At 36.5% G+C, this 22574-nt stretch overlaps 1 protein-coding gene across 1 annotated transcript in view; it reads left to right on the top strand.

Annotated features, from left to right (window-relative positions):
• Positions 1–22574, top strand: part of PLCL2 (phospholipase C like 2) — a 99305-nt gene that overhangs the window by 48937 nt on the left and 27794 nt on the right. The window contains exons 3-4 of the mRNA XM_005518933.3: positions 5182–7668; positions 11007–11210. Coding sequence (XP_005518990.2) covers positions 5182–7668; positions 11007–11210 — 2691 coding nt within the window. The remainder of the gene's footprint in view (positions 1–5181; positions 7669–11006; positions 11211–22574) is intronic.

Below are 22574 nucleotides of genomic sequence, written 5' to 3'. Positions count from 1 at the left end.
ATCACATGTACTCTAAAAAACAAGTCATCAGTGAGTTGTATACTGTCAGAAGAGTAGTTCACTCTGTGTTCATGATGAAGATCATCAGGCTGCCTGTTCTTACCATAAAGTAATGAATTTTACTGAAACTGTTGGCTACAGATGTACATTAAATTACATCTAAAACAGCTTTCATGCTATATTGCATGAAATATTAGTGTAATTTGATAAAAATTAAAATTACCAAACTTAGGTCTGGCCTTCTCACCTACTCACCTGTAATTGCTCAGAGTATAGGTACACCACTAGCCTTCAGGTTCACAAGGCTGCTTAATTCAGAACTTATATGCAAAAAGAAAAAAAAAAAATATATTTGAAAGCTCTTGTATGTGATTGCAGTCTTACTGCTGTACCTCTGTACAGACCTTGCTAGGCTGAATGGCTCACATTTATCTTGTTTCTAAGCCTGTTTGGGATGAACTAAGTAGGCATTCTTGGGACTGTAGCTCCTACAGACTGTGTACCATCATTGCCTCAAGGTGTGTGAGTTTTCTCAGAGGCTGTCAAAGCTCAGTCCTTGACAATCAAACAGCCAAGGTGAGGTGCTGCACTTCAAGGGGATGTGTTTTGAATTCTTGTTTCTCATGTAATGTCTTGGTGGGCTGAGCACTCACCTACTCATGGAGTGCTTGGGCTCTGGTCACTCTGCCTGGGCATCTTGGAGTGCTCAGCCATGTGCCCTTAAGATGAGCATGGAGCTGCCTTCCACGCTTTGATGAACCTCTGGTATGGATGGAAATGAATGGAAATTCTTTATGGTTAGAGTATAAACAAGTAGCAGCAGGACCTGCGGAGGTGGGTATTGAGAGGACAAAATTCTGTGTTCAGGTCCTTGCTCCATGGACTAAATTTTGCATTCAGGGTCACCAAGTGGAATGTTTATGTTTTATGACATCAGGGACTTTCACTTCCCAGACGAGTGCTCTAGAAATCTGTCATCATGCCACTTCCTCTTGTTACCATTGTCTTTTCTGTTTGAAGTCCTCTGTTCTAGAAAGAGCACCTTAGTGGCATAAATCCAGATAGAGGTCTGGATTTTCCAGTCTAGGAACGACCACCTCAAAGCTGCAGATGTCTTTAGTCACAGAGAGAGGCAGGATCACAGGCACCCATCTCCAAAGTTTACATGGGCCAGTGTGAGGACCGCTGTGTATTGGCAGGTGGAAGGAGTGTCCTGACTGTGCTCTGGCTGCAGCCCCACACTTAGCACTTTAAGGGGGTTGGCAAGCTTCTGCCTTGGGCTAAAATCATTAATTTCACTGGACCAAGCGGTACATAAACATCTTGGCAGCTCAGTGTTTACATATTTTTTAAGTACTGCTCCTGGGGCATGATTCACTCCTTGGGTCGTAAAGTTCACTCTCTGCTTCCTTTCCTTTAGGAGATGTTTACAAATTTTACACAATTCATCCTTGCCTCTGTCATCCTGATCTATTACATTATCAAATCTCTGTTTGATTTCTACTGCTGTCCCTGTCAGTACCAATGATTATTGGAACTGCCTTTTAAGTAATTTTATCTTGAAGTTGCATAAATTAGAAGCACTGCAGTTCAGGAATGATGTGGATCTTTCTCAATGTCTGATTGAAGATTCTCTATTGTCTCCAGAATTCTATTTTGTAGAGAGTGCTGTCTTCGTCATGCAGTTATTTCTTTGTTGGTACCTTGAGACAAATAAAAAAAATGTTATCATGGATATATTCTCTTTCCTTGTGCTTTTAATCCATTTTCTCCAGCTGTGTCTGTCTCTTAAGTGCCACAGGTGACAGCTGGGATTATTTCTGTTTCTTAAACTGCTAGATGCTTTGCTTTCTGTCGCTAGGAAATGCTGGATAAACTAAACTCTTTGTGTAGTTGCTTGTAGTGTTTATGAGCAATGTTTCAAAACAGTTTTATCTGTGGTCTAGTCTGTTCCTCAAAATGTCTTGCAGGTGACCTTGGCTGGGGCACGAATAGTATTAGGAAATGTATTGATGAGGTGGCTGTTCTGGTTTCAGTGATTAAGTCTTACGAAGCACAGACAGTCTTCAGGGGAAGTCCTGTAATGTTGACAGGACATGTTATAAATGGGATACTGACATGGTCTTCATTGTGTGAGAGATCCTAGAATGACTGAAAGTTGGTTCAGCACAAAAATTGTAGCTGCTGCCTTGGACTGAATTATGCATCTGCACTATAGAGTCAGTGTGGCTTTGAGCATGTTGAGCAGCAAGAACCCTGTAAGTCCCATGAAGGCCAAGAAGTCACTCCTGTATTTGTTCAGATACATGCAGTTTTCTGATATGCCATTCTTTCTGATTCAAGGTAGGCCTAAGTCCATGAGAGACTTGATGCAGTTCATGAATGCCACCTCACTTTCAGGGTGAAATCCTCCACATCTTATAGCAGAATAAATCTGTCTCCTCCATGCCAGACTATATTGTCAAGGCTCATAAATGAGTTTCACACAGTTTGTGCATGCTCTATGCAATTGCATTCTCAGCTTGTGGAGTGAGAGTTTCTTTTCTGTGCCTTTTCATACAGGTGAATTCTTCTCAGTAGTGCTTTTGGTGAAATATCCTTGAAGTTACTCTAATCACACAGATTGATCATGACTGCTATGTTGCTGTCAGGATCGGACTTGCACAGGCAATCTGGTAGTTCAGGATTATTGATCTCTGGAGAAGCAAAAACTTATGACAGGTGTCCTGGAGCTCAGAATATTTTCACAGTAATTCACACTGTGGTGCTGGCTTTATATAAATAATCTGAGTGGCTAGACTCCTTTACCCTGCAAAAATGAAGAGTATTGCTGAACTGGCTGTGAATTCATCTGGCAGGCAGGCAAAATAATCTTGCAGGTGATATATTGAATTGCTCCTCTGATCCATGTGCGTGATCTCCAGTTCAAGCTTTCAGTAAGCAGATGGCAATGGAACTGCCTTGAGATGGGCTTGTTTGCATCAGATGGCATCAAGAAATGGAAGATATATTTTTTTTCCTTTGTGGTTCAGTGACTTGGATCAGATACAATCCTGATCATAGAGAAAGGTGCAGACCTTTCTTCTGGTCACGGTCAGGCAAGGTAATACTTGATGGGCCTTGATGGTTCTGGTGTCAGGAGGTTATCTATCAGCTGTCTCTCACTCAACAGTTAGAGAAATGTATTTCTCTCCCAGGTTTGTGACTGAGAAATCTGGAGCATCAAGGAGTTTCAAAATGCTTAATTCTAAGCCCTGAAGTACCAGACAGGAATATCATTGCTCATTTATATGGGACTGTCCTTTGCCGTTTTTTCATTAGGAGATAAAAATAGGTAGACAAACAAGCTAGGCTTTAAATACAACAAAAAACACTGTAATCAAAAAATCACATTTGATTTTTTTTTTTTTTTAAGTTAAGGAAATTTGCTTTTGTTTGAAAACAATCCTTATGCCTAAAGTACATGTAATGAGATTCTGAGAATCAACCCTGTGCAGTATCCATTGCAGGTGTTTGATCTGCAGTTGGAAATAGCAGTCCTCTGCAGGGTTATTCGCTTTTACTGGTCTCTTGAGAGCTTGAACAAAGCAAATTCTGCTGTCATTAAAGGTGCAAGAATAGTATGGTTGATTAATTTTCTTAAACATGGAACAACAAATATTAAAGCCGCTCACTTTACTAATGATTGTTTTCAATGAAAGACTTTTCAGATGTTTATAAATTAAATTGCAAAACCAGGACTCTGCATTTTTAATTTAATGAAATTAAACATACAGCACATGTGCACTGAGCTGGAAATGCATTTTGTAATGGATGGTTTTTATTTGAACATCTGTTCAGCATAGCAGTCGTTAAAAGTTTTCTTTCACTTTCCTTTATGCCATTTAAACAATGCTGATTTGCACTGGAACATACTTCAAATGGAAAACTGTTTCAGGGAATATAAATTTTTTTTTTTTTTAAATAAAGCTGGAAAAGTAATTTTTTTCACTGTACTGGTTTATAAGAAGAACATGTCTAATTAACACGTCATCTAATATAAAAATATTTTTAATGCAAGTGTTAATCAGACCGAAAGTTAGCTCCTCAAGATATGTTGCTTTCAGAAAAAAAATCCCTAGCATTTTTCATCCTCAGAAAATGCAGAAAATGAAAGCACACAAGTTTCTTAAATTCAGTTCTTATGCAATTGATGGCACTTAAGTCATGTGTTGATGATTTATTTGCACTTGTTTTAACTAATACAAATAGGTACAATAAAGGTAGTTAAGTTAATTTTCCCCCCTTTTTTATGCTTTTCAATCCTTATATACTTAAGCTTTCTCTAGTAAAGCAAGACCTCTGGGTTATCTCACTGCTTTAAGAGCAATGGTGAGTCACTTTTGCTTCCCTTCCTGACCAGGTCTTCTATTCAAGTTCTTTCTAATGACATGAAGGTTCTTTGGAAACAGTCACACCATCTCAAAAGTTCCATTCTGAGTCACTGCTGTATTTTCTGAAACTCAAAAGTTGCAGAGCTACATCTGCTCCAGTCCAGTTCCTTGTGTTTCAGCTTCTTTAGACTGTCATGGGTATTTTCCTGCCAAGGGGAGGGATGTGAGAGTGCTGTGGTCAGTCAGTGGGAAGAACATGGATGGGTGCACTGCTGAAGGAAGCTTTGCATAAGGAAGTGCTGTTAATGTCTTGTATGCTTAGATTAGGACCATGTCCTATGGATTTTTTGGAGTTAATTGTGTATTATTGTTTCTCTGGTGTTCACAAGGACCCTGTCAGCATGGTATTAAAGCATTATATTCTGTGCTGACAAGTTTGACAAGTCTCTGTAGGACTGTATAAGGACTCAGAGAAAAGCTTGCTTCCTACTGCCTTCACTTTAGAACCTGTTCTCTCTCTGAGTAGGGTACAACTCATAAAATAAAATGCACACACATATATGCAATACCACAGCATTATTATTTTGTTAGCATTCAAAACTAATTTTTTTAATTTTGTGTCCATCAAAAGTACTAAAAATAAACTCTGGAAGATTACTCATAGACGCAAGAGCAAATATTAAGGCATTATTAGTATTATTGAGCTACTTGATGAACTTTAAGTTCAATAAGTTGAAACCCATTTCAGTATTGAGTAAAATCATACTGATAAATTATTTTTTCTCCTCCCCACTCCCTTGTTTACCAGGATGGTACGAAACAGAAGCGAGAAAGGAAGAAGACTGTGTCTTTCAGCAGCATGCCCACAGAGAAGAAGATCAGCAGTGCAAGCGACTGCATCAACGCCATGGTGGAAGGCTCTGAGCTCAAAAAGGTCCGATCCAACTCCAGGGTGTATCACCGATACTTTCTTTTGGATGCTGATATGCAGTCTCTCCGTTGGGAACCTTCAAAGAAGGATTCTGAAAAAGCAAAGATTGATATCAAGTCAATCAAAGAAGTAAGAACAGGAAAAAATACAGATATCTTTCGCAGCAATGGAATATATGACCAGATATCAGAAGATTGTGCGTTTTCAATTATATATGGAGAAAATTATGAGTCACTAGATTTGGTTGCTAACTCAGCAGACGTTGCAAATATTTGGGTTACTGGCTTAAGATACCTGATTTCTTATGGAAAACATACTCTGGATATGCTAGGAACTACTCAAGATAATATGCGGACTTCGTGGCTTTCACAAATGTTCAGTCAATCAGATGTAGATAATCTGGGACATATACCCCTATGTAATGCTGTACAGTTTATAAAAGACTTAAACCCTGGTTTAAAAACTAATAAAATTGAATTAAAATTCAAGGAGTTACATAGATCCAGGGAAAAAACTGGTACTGAAGTAACAAAAGAAGAATTTATCGAAGTTTTTCATGAGCTTTGTACCAGACCTGAAATCTATTTCTTGTTAGTTCAATTTTCAAGCAATAAAGAATTTCTAGATACTAAGGACCTCATGATGTTTTTGGAAGCAGAACAGGGTATGGCACAGGTCACAGAAGAAATAAGCCTTGAAATTATTCAGAAATATGAGCCAGCCAAAGAGGGCCAGGAGAAAGGTTGTCTTTCTATAGATGGGTTTACAAATTACCTTACTTCACCAGACTGCCATATATTTGACCCAGAACATAAAAAAGTTTGTCAAGATATGAAACAACCTTTATCTCATTATTTTATAAATTCATCTCATAATACATACTTGATAGAGGATCAGTTTCGAGGGCCTTCTGACATCACGGGTTACATTCGTGCTCTAAAAATGGGTTGTCGAAGTGTTGAACTGGATGTTTGGGATGGTCCAGATAATGAGCCTGTGATTTACACAGGGCATACAATGACATCACAAATTGTCTTCCGTAGTGTGATTGACATTATTAACAAGTACGCCTTTTTCGCTTCAGAATACCCTCTTATTTTGTGTTTAGAAAATCATTGTTCTATTAAACAGCAGAAGGTGATGGTACAACACATGAAGAAAATTTTGGGGGACAAACTGCATACGCAGTCTCCAAACATTGAGGAGTCTTATCTTCCATCACCAGAATCACTTAAAGGGAAAATACTAATTAAAGCAAAGAAGCTTTCTGCTAATTGTTCTGGACTAGAGGGAGATGTTACAGATGAAGACGAAGGAGCGGAAATGTCACAGAGAGTGGCAAAAGAGGGGGTAGAACAGCAAAACTCAATGACAGGGAAACGATTCCAGCTCTGCAAAGATCTCTCTGAGTTGGTAAGCATATGTAAATCAGTTCAGTTCAAAGAGTTTCAAGTTTCATTTCAGCTCCAGAAGTATTGGGAAGTGTGCTCTTTTAATGAAGTGCTTGCTAGCAAATATGCCAATGAAAACCCAGGAGACTTTGTGAACTATAACAAACGTTTTCTCGCGAGGGTTTTCCCCAGTCCTATGAGGATTGACTCTAGTAATATGAATCCCCAGGACTTTTGGAAATGTGGTTGTCAGATAGTAGCAATGAACTTTCAGACACCTGGCTTAATGATGGACCTTAACATTGGTTGGTTTCGACAAAATGGAAACTGTGGCTATGTCCTTCGTCCCGCTATCATGAGAGAAGAAGTTTCCTTCTTTAGCGCAAATACAAAAGACACCGTGCCTGGAGTTTCGCCTCAGCTGCTTCATATTAAAATCATTAGTGGGCAAAACTTCCCTAAACCCAAAGGATCAGGTGCCAAAGGTGATGTTGTGGACCCTTATGTCTATGTTGAAATACATGGAATCCCTGCTGACTGTGCTGAGCAAAGGACGAAAACTATGCACCAGAACGGGGATAATCCGATTTTTGATGAAAGCTTTGAATTTCAAATAAATTTACCAGAGCTAGCTATGGTGCGTTTTGTAGTACTGGATGATGATTACATTGGGGACGAGTTTATCGGGCAATACACTATTCCCTTTGAGTGTCTCCAGACTGGTTATCGGCACGTTCCTCTGCAGTCATTGACTGGTGAAAGTTTAGCTCATGCCTCCTTGTTTGTGCATGTGGCCATTACTAATCGAAGGGGTGGTGGGAAACCTCATAAGAGGGGCCTCTCTGTGAGGAAGGGCAAGAAATCAAGGGAATATGCTTCAATGAGAACATTATGGATTAAAGCAATAGACGAAGTATTCAAGAATGCCCTCCAACCTATTCGGGATGCTACGGATTTGAGAGAAAATATGCAGGTACAGTTTTATAATCAATCTATTGGTTCATATGTGTACCTTTGTATTATGATACATATTGAATACTTGCTTTTTTAAGTGTCTTGTATGTTGAACTATTTGAGTCTAATTCTGAACAGCTCTAAGAATGGATCATGTCAGAGGAGTCTTTCAGGTGAACTGTCTACCGATGCAACTTCGAAGGCACGCATGTATTTTGTTGAATGTGAACTGGAAATATGACTCCAGTGTTAAAAATCAGCCCTGTCGACTCATCCTATGTCTTTGAAGGAACTTTAGAACTACACTAAAAGAAAGTATGGCAATATTTTAGTTTCAAAAAAATAATTAGAAATGTGGGAAGAATATACAACAGGTAGAGGAGACTTTAATGCTTAGCAGAGACCTTACTTGTCCGTCTAAGAATATTTAGCATAGTTTCACCAAAGTTATGTTTTTTCTTTAGTACCAAGTAGAAGGTTTTCCATTGTTCTTCCTTGCTATGTTAGAAATACATGGCATTAGCACTAAGGAATTAGAAGGCATCTTCTAGAAGAATTTGTCCTACTTTAAATGTCATGTCAGTAAACACATTGAATTTAGGGAAAAATTTAGGGAAAAAAAAGTCTGAGGTGCTTTGTTTTGTGGAAGCCAAGAGATCTCACTTAAAAAAATGTGTTACTTGGAGATTCCAGGTAAATAACCTCTTTTAAAAATGTATTAAAATTGAGTTGTAAAGTTACATTCCATTTAATAAAACTTCTAATTATTTATGAACTTCTAATGGAAAAATAGCAGTTATCAACAAAATTAAGAACCGTCATTTCATATGGACAGACCTCTCAAATCCTCTTGGTGCTAAGAGGAAAAAGAGATTAAAGGAAATGTCTGAGACGTGATTCTAGATTCAAAGGCACAATGGTGTATATAAATTTCCTTTGTGAATAATTTTATATTAAAGAGATTCTAATAGTAATACAATTTTAAAGCTACTTTTATATGAAAGAAGAAATTAGTACATCATTATGCGTCTCTGTCATTCCACTTGGTATATAAATTTGCTCTTTTAATTTAAAAAAATGCAGGGATGATACTTTGACTCATAAATGCTTCAAATTACGGGCTACATGTAAAGTGAACTTTACCTATAGTTAACCTACTAAAGACTGGAATTCTGTCATATGAAGAATTCTCTATTTTAAGATACTTTTCAAGGACGAACTGAGTTGAGGAAGCAGTGAAAACATAGAATTTTGTGTAGCTACATTAAGCTCTTGAATGTGCATGCTGAAGTATGCACAGTATAATGATATAATTGAGAACAGACTCTACAGTGGGGTTTCTTTGAACATGCAATATTAAAAGGTGTTTTATGTATTTTATTTTGTCAGTTCGAAAGATGTGCTATCAACTAAATTTATCATCTCAAGATGCTATCGAGAAGATATTTTAGGCACATGAGGGAAGATGAGTTTTTCTTAACTTTGCTAACAGATTGTGTAATGTGTGCTGTTTAAACTCTGTGTAACTAAGTTTTTACAGCTAATAAAAACAAATAAACCACTCAAAATAAGAATTTATGTCAGGGAATGTGAGATTTGTTTAACTTCTATATTACAGAAATTTTGTGTTATAAATTGCAATGGTTTTTATGACCATTATATCCTCAGAAGCCAGATTATAAAGGGCAAAGGTTAGTTTAGTTTTTTTAATATAAGATGAAATAAGAGGAAAAAAGAAAACGTGCAGCAGCAAGTTTAATGGTTTGTCTAAATCTGTATAAGAATAGCCTTTTTTGTTTCTTTTGTTCCTATATTACCATGGAAAAAGCTGATGTCATAACTTTTTATGTATTAATCACTGATAAAAGTATAATATGGGTGATTGAACTGGATGTGATGTTTCATGTTTAAGTTACTTAACAGTATGAGGAATAGTCTCTGCATATAGTGTTGGAAGTCCAAATTCAAGAGTTACAATAGTAGTACATGTTAGTCCTGTCCTGCCTGTCATTAATAGATATATACAATCCCTGGGTTCTCGTTAACCTCTCTGTAAAATGGTTGTTTATAATGGCTTATCCATGGTACTTACCTCAAACAAAATCTGTTTGAATGGACTTCCCAATGTCTGTCGCTTGAGCTGTGTAATTATTGTATCATTGAAGTGTGCATCAATTGATAAAATAAGATTTTGTTTCCTGGACGTTTACTAAAAGTACACTCTATGTGACTGGGTAGGTGCAACTTAGTGTTCACATAATTTTGCATGAATATGCTGTACATACATATTTGGAAGTCTGCTTTGGTATTTTGTCTGATAAAGGGGCAGCAAAGTATTTCATGTTTGATTCCTGTTTGAGTTAAGGTTGGCATTATATCTTTCTAGGAGACATGTCCACAAATGAGTCTTACCATGCCAGCAAGATGGAAAGTGCTTTGGATTAAAATGAAAATTTGTACCAGATCTTCTGCCTGGGCATGATATGAGAGAAAGGAGCACTGAGCACATTTGTAACTTAAATATACCATATTTTTGTTTTTATTTCCTACAGGAACACAAACTCCAGACCTGCCATAGATCACTAGTTCCCAACTGATACAAAAATACTAAATTCTGTACAGTGCTGACAGTATTCCCATCGTGCAATGTCAGTGGCTACTTGGAGTCACGCTGTATTTCCAATGCTGTAAACTTTCTTCAAGTTTAAACTTATGGCTTTATAGTCTACCATACTGGATATAAAATATGACTGTAAGAATTCTTAGAGAAAGGTACAGAATCAGTGTTTAAGTTAAAGTACCTTAAAAAATTCACTTAAGTGTGACTCTATGATAGCAATACATCAATAGTGGAGTGCTGGGTTTGTGAATTACACCAAACAGGAGCCCGCAGATCCATAACACATCTGGACTGTAGTTCAGGTATGTTTAAAGCTACAAATGTGCTGAATTCCTCCTACTACTTCAGTTTGCTTAATTGGGACATTCAGCATCTAATATTTTTTTCTCTTGGTGGCATTTAAAAAATGTCTTAAATTTTTTCAAAATACATAATCAGTATGTTTTAGAATCTGTTTATTTCCATAATTAATTTTAGCCATGATAGAGAGGAGATATACTTGTTCTAAATGTTTTTTTCTGTGGCATGTACTGCGTTCCTTGATTTTTTAACATTTTTGTAAGATGTACGTGTAATATTGGTTGGTTTCGAAAATGCAAGTTCTTCAGGGAAAAACTGTGGTAATTGTAGCTCAACGTTGTAGCTCAAGTATGACAGTAAAGTATTTTATCCTGAAATAACAAGACTTTAAATTTCATATTTAACTGTAAAGGAAACTCTTTCTTTCCTTTTTGCAGAATGCAGTAGTTTCATTCAAAGAATTATGTGGCCTCTCTCCTGTAGCAAATCTTATGCAGTGCATTTTGGCAGTGTCCATGCACTTGGTTGGGCCTGATAATACACCCCTGGTAGTAGTGAATCTCAGTGATCAGTATCCAACAATGGAGCTCCAAGGGATTGTTCCAGAGGTCTTGAAAAAGATTGTAACAGCATATGAAATGGTGAGTAGTTTTTTGTGGTTGTTTTATATTGTCTGAAAGACTTTTTAAAATATATATGTAATATACTGTACCATGCCTGTTTTAAAAGTAATTTTAACCTGTGACTTCCTATTTTGTTCTTCATTACTTGTGTTTGAAAGTTACTTCCATGAATGTACAGCAATTCGTAGTGTTTTTATACAGAGTAAAACATAGACATTTTTAATATACTGCATGCAAACACGTGTTTGTACACTTCAGAAGGTAAAGTGGTTATAATCAAGAGGATTTAACATGAAGTGGAGGATGTATTGATTTACCTGTTTTTCAGTTGTTTGAAACTTACTGTATATCTGTAAACCTCTTCACTACTTTACATTTTCCACTTTGTGCACCTTGGTTTATTTTGTTTTGACTCAACATAGAATACAAGAACGTCAGGCACTGCTTTTAGGTATTGTAGTTACATAAGCACCTTGGCATGTAAAATTCTACACACACACTTTTATTTTCCCTTTCTCTGTCTTTCTTACAGATGTCATTTGATTAGCCATTTTTACTTATGTAAGCAGTTGTAATGTTAACTTCAGACATGTTTCAGTAAATACAAAAATTGTGTCTTTAGAGATTGGAAATTAAACATGTTGCAAGAAAAAGGGAAGGAAGAACTGCTACATCAATCAATGCTGATTTACTTCTGCTTTGCATTAATTTGAAGTGTGGAAAAAAGATCCAGAAGAGTGTGATTTGAAATGTCCTCCTGACTTCCACTGGAGTAATCTGGCAGAGTGTAATTGATTATTTATTTAGTTATTAATAATTTATTTATTTGTTAGTGTAATGATTATTCATTTATTTAATGTTTTCTTTCACATGATGATAATTTCACAATAATTTTGTGTGCCAAAATGAGAAACCTCACCTGGCAGCATCAAGTCACTTGCCAGAAAAAAAAATGGAGAACAGTGAACCAGTAGCCCAGTTTCATATGTATCTTGTAAACTGCTTTCTAAAGAAAAAGTAGCTTTGGCACTATGGTATGCCAAAGTCAAAAAAACACTCATTGATAATAAGCAATTTAGGCAGAGTTTATGTAGTTCAGTGGTGCTGTAAATATGACAAAATCTGGTTGGAATGATAGCAGAGCTACAAGAAGATAGTGTATATCCTCTTAGAGGTGGCTTGCAGGGTATCGCTATAATTAGGATGTAAGCAAGCTTGACTGTCGAGATTACGGCTGCAACATGTAAAGACGTTCTGTTTTCTTGATGGAGATGTCTCTACCTGCAGTTTGTTCTGATGTGGTGATGCTGCTTGTTAGTTATTAAGCTATTCTAGGTACTTAAAATCTTAGTTCTAAATCTGGAATAATTTTTTTGTTTGAATATCACTTAGACAATGGTGACTTGTGCCTCCAGAAATCTTTACAATCTAAGTTTAGTTTGCTCTTTGTCTCTCATATGTTTTTTACCACACACATCTTATACTCAATACATGATTTGAATATTTCTGTACTTCAGAAATCTACACTTATACATGTAAAAGTAGTAGAACATTTTTTTACTGGCAAAAAAAATCTTCCATCTTCTTGTCCCTAAAATAGAAATACTCAATTTCAAACAAAGAGTATGATAGTGCTTCTAGGTCTAAATGATATTGAAGATAAATAAATTTAAGGTTATTTTAATCAAATAAATGTTATAAGTTAAAATAATGAGATGCATTTCAATTTGTGGCATTTGGGTTTTGCCAATACTCTGTTCAGTTTGACAAAAGATTTTAGGCAATTAAAATCTGTAGGGCATGCTGGAAAATGAAGTTGGCCATGGGAGACATATTCCCATGCTCTTATTTCTGTGAAAGCACATTGTGAAACAGTGGGAGACATCTGTATCATCCTTTCCTCAAAGAGAGAAGAAATGTGACTCTGTTTAGTTCATATGTTGGTATTTGCTATAATGGCAGATGTTTAGAGTCTGACAGTTTTATAGATTGTGGGGAGGTTGTATGGTTTTGGTGTATATTAATATAATGAGCCCTCAAAAGGACAAATCTTACCTCATTAGTTTTGACTCGGGGATATTTTTGTCACGATTAATTAATATGTGGGTGTAAAATTCTGCTTAATAATGAGAGTTCTTTATGCCAAATTGAGAAAGGGTAGATGTACTGTCAGAGTAATGATTACTTACTTGTCTTACTTTCTGCTGGCTTAGGCCTCAATATAGGTCAGAATTATGTAACTGTGTACTTCCAGTGTGTCAAGTACTGTATGAAATCATGTGGATAACAAAGATAAAGTTCAATGTTTACGAAACAAACCTTGATTGGTATCATAAATGCATGGATAGGCTGTCTCGCAATGTGGCACATGTGATGGCACTCTCAAAGTGTGATTGTTTCAGCTTTATGATATTTTTAGCTAATGAGGGGATTCTTATGTGTCAAAAATACTCTTTTCTCTAAAATGATAATAAACATAGAAAGTAACATTCAAGATTTTAATTATTCAGAATTTGTTTTCACTGGGAGTGCTTGAAGGACTCCTTGTTACTCTGTCAAGTGAAAAAGAATGCAAGACCTTAGCAGCAGGACAGTCAGTCCACCTTGAAATAATTGCAAATAAGTGCAATACTGCAGGGGCACATGGAAAGGAAAGAGTATTTTCAATGTAAAATGTTTTTTTTTAAAGAAACAATGAGGTAAATGATAGTAAAATAATGTATCAATAGATACTTGCGGTTTTTACCTTTAAACAAATAGCACATAGTGCTTTCTTAAATTGTCTGCATTTACTGTTCAATTAATGGAGGAGCTGTTAAGTGATCAAGGGTAGTACTAGTCATAGGTTGAAAAACCCTCCTACCCTTGTTACAGGAACTGGAGTGTTTTTTCAGGATAATAAAAATCAAATATAGCTAGGAATATTTGAGAAAGGCAAAAGTTTAAGGTGAATATTTTTTCTTTAGCTTCTCCATGCTCCTGAGTATTTTTCACCCTACCATCTTTTCACTGTTTAACAATGTTTTATTTTTCCCTCTTGTTCATGAACTTCAGCTTCCTTTATGTGATACTTCAGCATGCACTCTGTTGGTGTCATCACACCCATCACTGATCAGTGCTGCAGACTGAAGCTTGGAGTTAAGGCAAGTGCCTCTTCCACACCATTGCATGTTTTTTTTTAATGTCTTATAATCTTTAAGATAAACAGTAAGTAAACCTTAAAAGTTATACTATGGCAAGAGAAAAAAATAAATTATCTCACCCTGAGTCTGCAGCATTATTCAGTGATGAGTATAATAACACTGCAAAGATATGCTAGAGGACCATACAAATAAAGCCAGATACCATTGAGAACTTGACGGTCTCTGTTTGCCCTTAGTGGAGGATGAAGTGTCCTATCTGCTGAGGATAAGGTTTACTGAACTTTGCAAGCAGGCATTTACTTCTAAGAGAAAAACAAACATAGAACAGGCAGATAACTGTACCTGTGTGAAAAAGAAGTGGTGCTTCTGCAGTAATTGGGACTACATGTTATTAAATCCTAATTAGATAATGCTGCTAGTTCCATTTTTTTCAGTTTCTGGGCATGGTTTTTAATTTTTTTTTAAAAAATTATGAGCTGATTTTGTGATTCAGAATGTCTACAGAATGCAGTATAGGTCTGTACTTGATTTAAATGAAATAAATCAAGATGAATAGCTTTTTGTATATACACCTTAGGGGTGGACTTGAAAGCAGGTCTGTGTTTATTGGTGGTGGGGGTTGTGAGATAATGCAAATGAGAGGTATTAAAATAGAGTGATGCTATTAAATTGGAAAACACCATATCATTGGGGATGAGCAGTGCTGTAGTAAGCTTAAATCCAGTTACCTTAATTTTGGCTGTTTCCAGCTACTGACTCAATACAGCAGATTGCAGGTGCAATCATGCAGAAATTAACTTCATGTTACAGAGTTGGAAATTTCAGCAATGACATGAACGAAATAAGATAGCCTGTATTTTGAACTTGAACATGTCTCTGCCATTGGAAAGCAGATAGTTTGACACTATACCTTGCAGAGTTGCAAACTGGACCGATACTAATAGGGCTTATTAAAAGCCTATCTGAAAAGGACTGATTGTCAAGGTTTTAGTAAAAAGTTAGTCTTCCTCTCATACTTCAGCTACTGCTCAAAATATTAAATATTGTTTGCTTTTAAAGCTCATCTTGATATTAATATAGATTAATTCAGTGGAGCACTTCTTTATTTGGCATGTTGGATTGAACCTCATATCCATTGCCTCTTTCACACGGCCTAAGAAAGAGTGATTAGGAGATCTGCTTTGAGCTACACTTAGCTCATAAAATCTGTATTAGTTACCTGTTGTTAATGTAGGTCCTTGGTTATGGTTACAGTGCAAATACAGTAAGGAAGATAACAATCATTATACTGTAATTATAGATTTGTATCTTGAGAGAACAAGTAGAGAAAGACTTTTCTACTTCAACTCAGCCTACTAATGTGTCAGAGTTGTTCAGCTGAGAAGCCTTCTTTCCCTTTGAGGTTGCAAACTTCTGGGGCAACCAAAAAATATTGGATCCAGTGCTGGTAATTCTCTCTTAAAACTGAGTGAATATGCTGCTTCAGCTTGTGCACAGGCCTAAATATTCAGTTTCTGATTGTGTCAGAGGAGGCTGAGTTCAGTGTCACCAATCTCCTGTAGCAGAACTCAATCTTTGGATATCACATGATTTAAAATCACACGATAACATCTGCTCACCACTTGCATTGTGCACGTGAAGAAAATTCCTATTTGTCCGTATAGTGACTTTCCTGAGGAATATGTGACTGGCATAGACCATGATAGCTGTGTTCTCACACAGTGAGCTCAGTTGGTTCAGAATGTTGTTCTTGAGCCCACGACTTTGAAGTCTAGCTCCATGGCTGTTCCATACAATTTACCTCTTAGCATTATCTGGCTTATGAAGAAGAGAACTTAATGCTTCACACAGAAGATTGAAAAGCTATTATTCCTTGCTTTTATACTTGAGAGCATAACTACATAAAACAAAACAAAAAGATAAAAGAAGTAGTCAAAAGAACAGACATCACAGACACTAAAGATACCGCCTGGGGAGTTTGAAATAAATATGTACGACTTATCAAAAAACTCTTGAGGAGGATGTGGAAAATGGAGTAGGTTCTGATGAAAAGAAGGTGTCTTCCAAATAGCTGAAGTCACGTGCAAATGGGGAAGTCAGGATCCATATTTAACTCTGCCATAGTTAAATAAGAAATAAAATAAAACTGACAGTGAAAAATTTCAAAAATGATCTGCACAGACTTAAAAACAACAGTAACCTCTTTTTTGAAAAAGCAGAAACAGAAGTCAGTCAAAGATTATGTAAGATCACTAGTTGATCAATGTTTAAAAGAAAGCCCCAGCTAAAGAGGCAAAGCTGCAATAGTTAGTCAGTTTTTTCATCCATATAGCTGTACAGATTAAGGTTTCACATGAAACTATTCTTTATGAAAGACTAATTGGAGAATTCATCTGTAAGTAAAATGCTGACAGAAGATATTACACAGGAGAGGCAAAAGACTGGGAAAATAATACACCAGAAAGAGGAGATACTCATTTAAGAGTTCTGAAAGATCCCAAGAGTTGATGTATCAAAACTGTTAATTGTTGTGTGTATTCTCTCACTTGAAAATGACTATCAAAGTTGTTAGTGTGGTACCAGTGTTTTAAGAGATTTCCAGGGAAGATGATGAAATTACAGATCAGACAGGCTGACATCTGTACTGTGAAAATGGGTAGGAACTGTTTTGAGGAAGAAAATTAGAGGAAACATGGAGAAATGTGTCATGTTGGGGAAGAGTCAATACAGCTTTTATAAAATGATGGGCTCATTAATCCCTTGGAGTTCTTTGATGTCAAAAAAACATGTAGACACAGCAGATCAATCTGCTTGGATTTTCCAAAGCATTTGACAAAGTTTCCTTTCAAATGCTTATATTAAAATAAAGTAACCACTAAATTTTTAGACTTTTAAAGTCATTAGATCTTTTCTGGTAGCTAAAGTGAATGTTGGACTTAACCTGGTGCTCCAGCAGGAAAAGAACTGTTAAAGACAATTGCTTTTGTTGAGTTTTGCATTAAGGGTGGGTTTTTCCAGTAAAAGTGGATTAGAGGTAGTAGGTATAGCTCCTGCAACTTTGATCTAGCTAAAGTAGCTAAGCACTCTGGAAGCTGTATGAATTAATGCTGCCCCCAGATTTGCAAAGATCATCGAGGTGTGAGGTATGTAGCTGCTTAGACTTTCAACAGCTTTCTCAGTCTTAGTGGTAGATTGTTATAATGTGTGTTAAAACAGCAAATTTCAGAGTTGGCAATACAAATGCAGTATTTAAATTGCGATAACACCCAGTGTCTCATTGTTTCCATTATTGTCTCTGGCTTTCTGCAGTATCGCTTACTTTCATTATAAGTCTCTGCAGAAAAGAACTGTCTTTATTTAAGTAATAAATGGATATAGTTTGGTGGTGAAGAGATCTAAGAGAAAACATACATCTTTCATTGCAATTTAATATTGCAAATAGCCCAGGTAATGGCTTTTGCCATGTTTAATAAATTATAGTAATTGTAGATCCTGGTTTTTGAGATGAATTGAAATAGTTACTGATTGTGTAGCTGTTAGTCTGTTGCAAAAACTGAAAACAAAGCATTCAAGGAAAATATAGTGAATAGCTTGGACAGTTTCTTCAGAAAGAGTTGTGCTGCTTATTATTAGATTTTATTTTCCTGTTTTATAACAGCATGAAGGTTGCAATTACGCTTCCAAAAACAGAGCTGCAGATGATAACCTTAGTTTATGCTGGGCTTTTTCAGTCCACAAAACAAATGTCTAATTTTGGATACTCAAGGCTAGTGCCAAATGTTGTAAAGTATGAGCTGTTTTGCATTGATTGAAAAGCTCTGATAATGACAATTTAATGCTTCTCTGAAGTCAAGATTTCTGTGTTTCTTGTTGAGAGCATGAACGATGAAGCTTTTTGTATCCTCTCACTAATCCCATTATGTTTAATGGCTGACTCACAGTACTCATAAGAGCATAAAATAATACGGCTACTTAGGAAGAGGAGCTCGTGTAGCTTTCTGTCCTATTTTAATGTAGTCCAATGAAATGTTTATGGGAGAGCACAAAAATAGGTCAAATGCATAGCACCTTCTCATATGTATTCCATATTTCCAATAGGAGTTCTCTTTCTTGATAAATTTTAAATTTAGTATTTGTCTTTTTGATTCCATCTGTGTGAAAAAAAACTGTGGCTATTAGAACTATTACTGATAGTTCTCATTTCAGAAATAACCTATTAACTCCCTATTAATTTTTTCACACACGATAGATTTTTGCTTCTTATACACATAGAGGATATTTTCATTTCATATACATGTCCTTACTTACTGTGCACTTTTCACATAGTTTTTCATCCTATCATCTTTAGTTTTAAAATTATGAAAATCATTTTGCTACAAAAACCAGATTATCTGGGAAGTGAAAAGAAGTGACTGTTGGATTTAAAAGACTTTATTATCCCTGGGTGCATAGTTTGGAAGAGAGCTGCTGATTGTTTTATTTACTCTGTCTTCAACCTAGTCTTTTTCATATACTTGACTCATGAGGAACTAAGAACAAATAGAAGACTCTTTAATGGAGAATTTGTGGACCATTTGTTTCTTTGGTCAGTTTTCTTAAACTGGGGGAAATGAATTAATTTTGGGATACTGCAGAATTATGAACAGATTATGTCCTATATTTTCTCAGGCCTACTAGAATTAGTTTTATTAAGTGTTTTTTTTTATCTTTTGATCCTGAAATGTATTATGGCATAATCTTGTCTTGCTTCTTTCTGAAGAAAAAGCCTGTTTTCCATGTATGTGTTTTCTAGACTATAAAATATTTCAAAAAGAGGTGGGAGAGGAAAGGTAGGCTGAAAAAGTTAAACTATGAGTCTCTTCCTATGTTTTTCCCACTTAAATGGATAAACTGCCACTGTCAGGTACAGCATTACATTTTTGTCATACTATGCCAGTGAATTCAGTAATGGAAAAGTTCATCTGCTTTTTTTTTGGATGAGGACAGTGGTTTAAAGTCTAAGGAGAAACATAATACTTGATTAACATGATTATATCATAAGTTGTGCTTGAGGAGGTGATCCTTCCCGTCTGTTCAGTGCTGCTGAGGCCACACCTGCAGTGCTGTGTCTGGTCCCGGCTCAAGGGAGGCCTGGATGTGCTGAAGACTCAAACAAAGGGCCACTAAGGTGATGGAACATCTCTCCTACATGGAAAGGCTGGGAGAACTGGAACTGTTTAGTCTGAAGAAAAGAAGGCTGAGGGGGATCTCATCAATGTATATAGATGCCTGAGGAGAAGGATGCAAAGAGGCCAGAGATGGGCTGTTCTCATTGATGCCCAGTGACAGGAGAAAAGGCATGAAAGGAAAAACAGGAGGCCCTATCAGAACATCAGGTAACACTTTTTGACTGTAAGGGTGACTGAACACAGGAACAGGTTGCCCAGAGAGACTGTGGAGTCTCCAGCTTTGGAGACACTCAAAAGCCATCTGGACATGGCCCTGGGCAGCCAGCCATGGTAAGTGGCCCTGCATGATCAAGGCAATTTGGGCCAGATGACCACCTGAGGTCGCTTCTAACTTCAATGACTGTGCTTCTGTGTTAAACTTATTTTGTTGCATAGTTGAAGAAATATTTTCTAATTTAGACAATACATTTGCTAAAAACCTTACTGCTTTGAAGGAAATTTGGTTTGATGTGATGAGTCCTTTGTTTGTAGAGAAGTAGCAGCTAGAAGCTTAATTTTCTTACCTTGATGCTTTGGACTGTATTTGGATAGGAGAAAGATCAGCTTTTGTTTATAGACTTTTGAACTTCCTGTGCAAAACGACACCTAATTTTTATTTATAATGAAGTTATTATTGATTGTTGTCTTGAGCGAGACAGCTCAGTTCTTTTGACTGGAGATGTTAACTTCACTAAAATTCTTTTTTATATGGAGTCATTTAGGTTGGAAGGCACCTCTGGAGATCATCTAACCTCAACCCCTTGCTCAAAGCAGGATCAGACCGAACAGGTTGCCCAGGACTGTGTCTAGTTTGTTGAATATCACCAAGGGTGGAGACTCCACAGTCAATCTGGGAAACCTCTTCTAGTGTTTGACCACCCAAGATTCCCCCTAAACCTTCTCTGCTCCAGGCTGACCAGTCCCAGCCCTCTCAGCCTCCCCTCATACAAAGGATGCTCCAGTTCCTTAAATCTCAGTGGCTTTGTGCTGGACAGTAGTCCATCTATTTCTTGTACTGAAAAACCCCAAACTGGGATGAATGCTTCAGCTGTGGCCTCGCAAGAAAGAGACTGGAAAAACTCAGCATGGGTTTACAAAAGGGAAAAATCTGTAGCCTTCTACAATGAGGTGACAGTCTTGGCAGAGCAGAGGAAACCTGTTTTTTTCTTGGTAGAAGTCGATTTCTGTTTATGGTGGTCCTGTTAGAAGTTGGATGTTTCAGAATTCTTTCAGTGTGGTGTCCACAGTGTTAGAACAATTCATTTGAGTTGTATGGGTTTGCAATCTCATTTTACAGTAATTTCCTTTCTTATTTGCTGTAACACCATTCTTCTCCAGCAGAAAATAAAAGGTAGCACATATAGTTTAAAACAACTTATGCAGCTGTAGAGCAAACTGACCATGGCAGTTGTCACTGGAAGGACTAAGAATAGTTCTTCTGCTTGTTCCAGTGCCACAACAAAGATGCCTTCTGGTGCATTGACAGTGAATACTGGACTGCTTGGATACAATTTATACAGACATTCAATTAGAACTGACCATATTTTGTTTGACTTCCCGTTACCTATAATGGTTCTTGAGGGCAAAGAGTTTATAATTAGAGTGCCTACCAGAGTTCCTTTCCTTGCTGTTACTCCTTGGGGCAGTGGTAGCAGCTTCTGATTCTCACTGTGTAACACATCAGTTGAAGTGGTGCAGATGCTATTAGCAGTTTGGGATGCCCTTTATTTGGTTTTCCTATTTTTGTGAAGTGTTGTTTGCTATTGGTGCTATTTGTACCAACTTGGGTTTAATGAAATGTCTGGAAAGTGCAAGTTACATGTTTATTACTGTCGTTAAGAGCTCCAGTTTGGCTTCTGAATACTGAAAACACATATATTTATTAGAAATGATATAGTTTGTGATTTCAGAAATATATCTAATATGCAGAGGTTTGAATGAAAGTAGAATGTGAGCACCATTTTAATGAAGATTTGATTTACACCTACTGTAAGTATGGTTTCAGTTTTGCTGTTGGAGTGTAGGTCTAACAGTATTGGCAACACATTTACAGATTTCGAAATCTAAATGTGTGGTATGCTTTTCTTGCTAAAAATAGCATTCATCCTTGGTGTTGCAATTCTGTCAGTGAAGGTGTTTTCTCTCACTGAGTTTCATCAGCCAGACACAGTTTATCATTAGTTGATTTTCCATTTTAAAATGTAGCTGATGTCTCCTTGTGTGCTGTCAACCAGTTTCACATGCAGAGGATTGGATAAATCCTGGGGTTTTTGTAAGATTTCTTTCCCAAGGCCTATATTGAATGGGATATTTAAAATATTTACAGTTGAGTTCGGTTACATATTTTCCCCAAGTTGGGGGCATAAACAGAATGTTTTATCTTCTACCAGAAGACCTGTCTGTGTGAGCCTAATAGAAATAGATTTTGTTCAAATTCAGCTGAAATTAAATAAATGGTTTCAAATACATGCATGTGTGTGTACATGTGAGCACTTGCATTGATCTACATAGTGTTAACTCATAGCACTTACAAATCAGACAACAAACTTTGAACATTAAAAAATCATCCTAAAGGGTAGTCTAGACATGTATATATTTAATTTTAAGTAACCATCTTAATGAGAGGGCTCTGTTTTGCTGAGAAGGACGATAGATTTTTTTTTTAGTATATGAGTTTTTAGTTTGGTTTCTGAGGACAGCATCACATAAGTGATGGACTGTTAACAGTGCAGTTCCATCAGTTTGAAGCAACAATTGGGATTTCTAACCATCATTGTTGGCTTTTTAAGGTAGGAACAATATCTATAATAATACAGGTCTCCATCCTTATTGAGAATTCTGGACTAATCATTTACTGTTTATTTCTGAACCCCCTTCATAATAATTTAATTAAAAAAATATCTTTCTTGACATCTGTCCATTTGTTAGAGTAACTAGGTATAATGCTTGCATGATTTAACAAATAGAATTTGAAAAATATAACAAATAGATCAAACTGTCAACTCAACCTCTGCAAAAATGTGATGATTTCA

The sequence above is a fragment of the Pseudopodoces humilis genome, chromosome 1 (assembly GCF_049639895.1).
Source record: "Pseudopodoces humilis isolate 2021_Gansu_Grassland_sample_001 chromosome 1, ASM4963989v1, whole genome shotgun sequence".
NCBI classification, from domain to species: domain Eukaryota; kingdom Metazoa; phylum Chordata; class Aves; order Passeriformes; family Paridae; genus Pseudopodoces; species Pseudopodoces humilis.
This window is presented reverse-complemented; position numbering and strand designations above follow the sequence as displayed.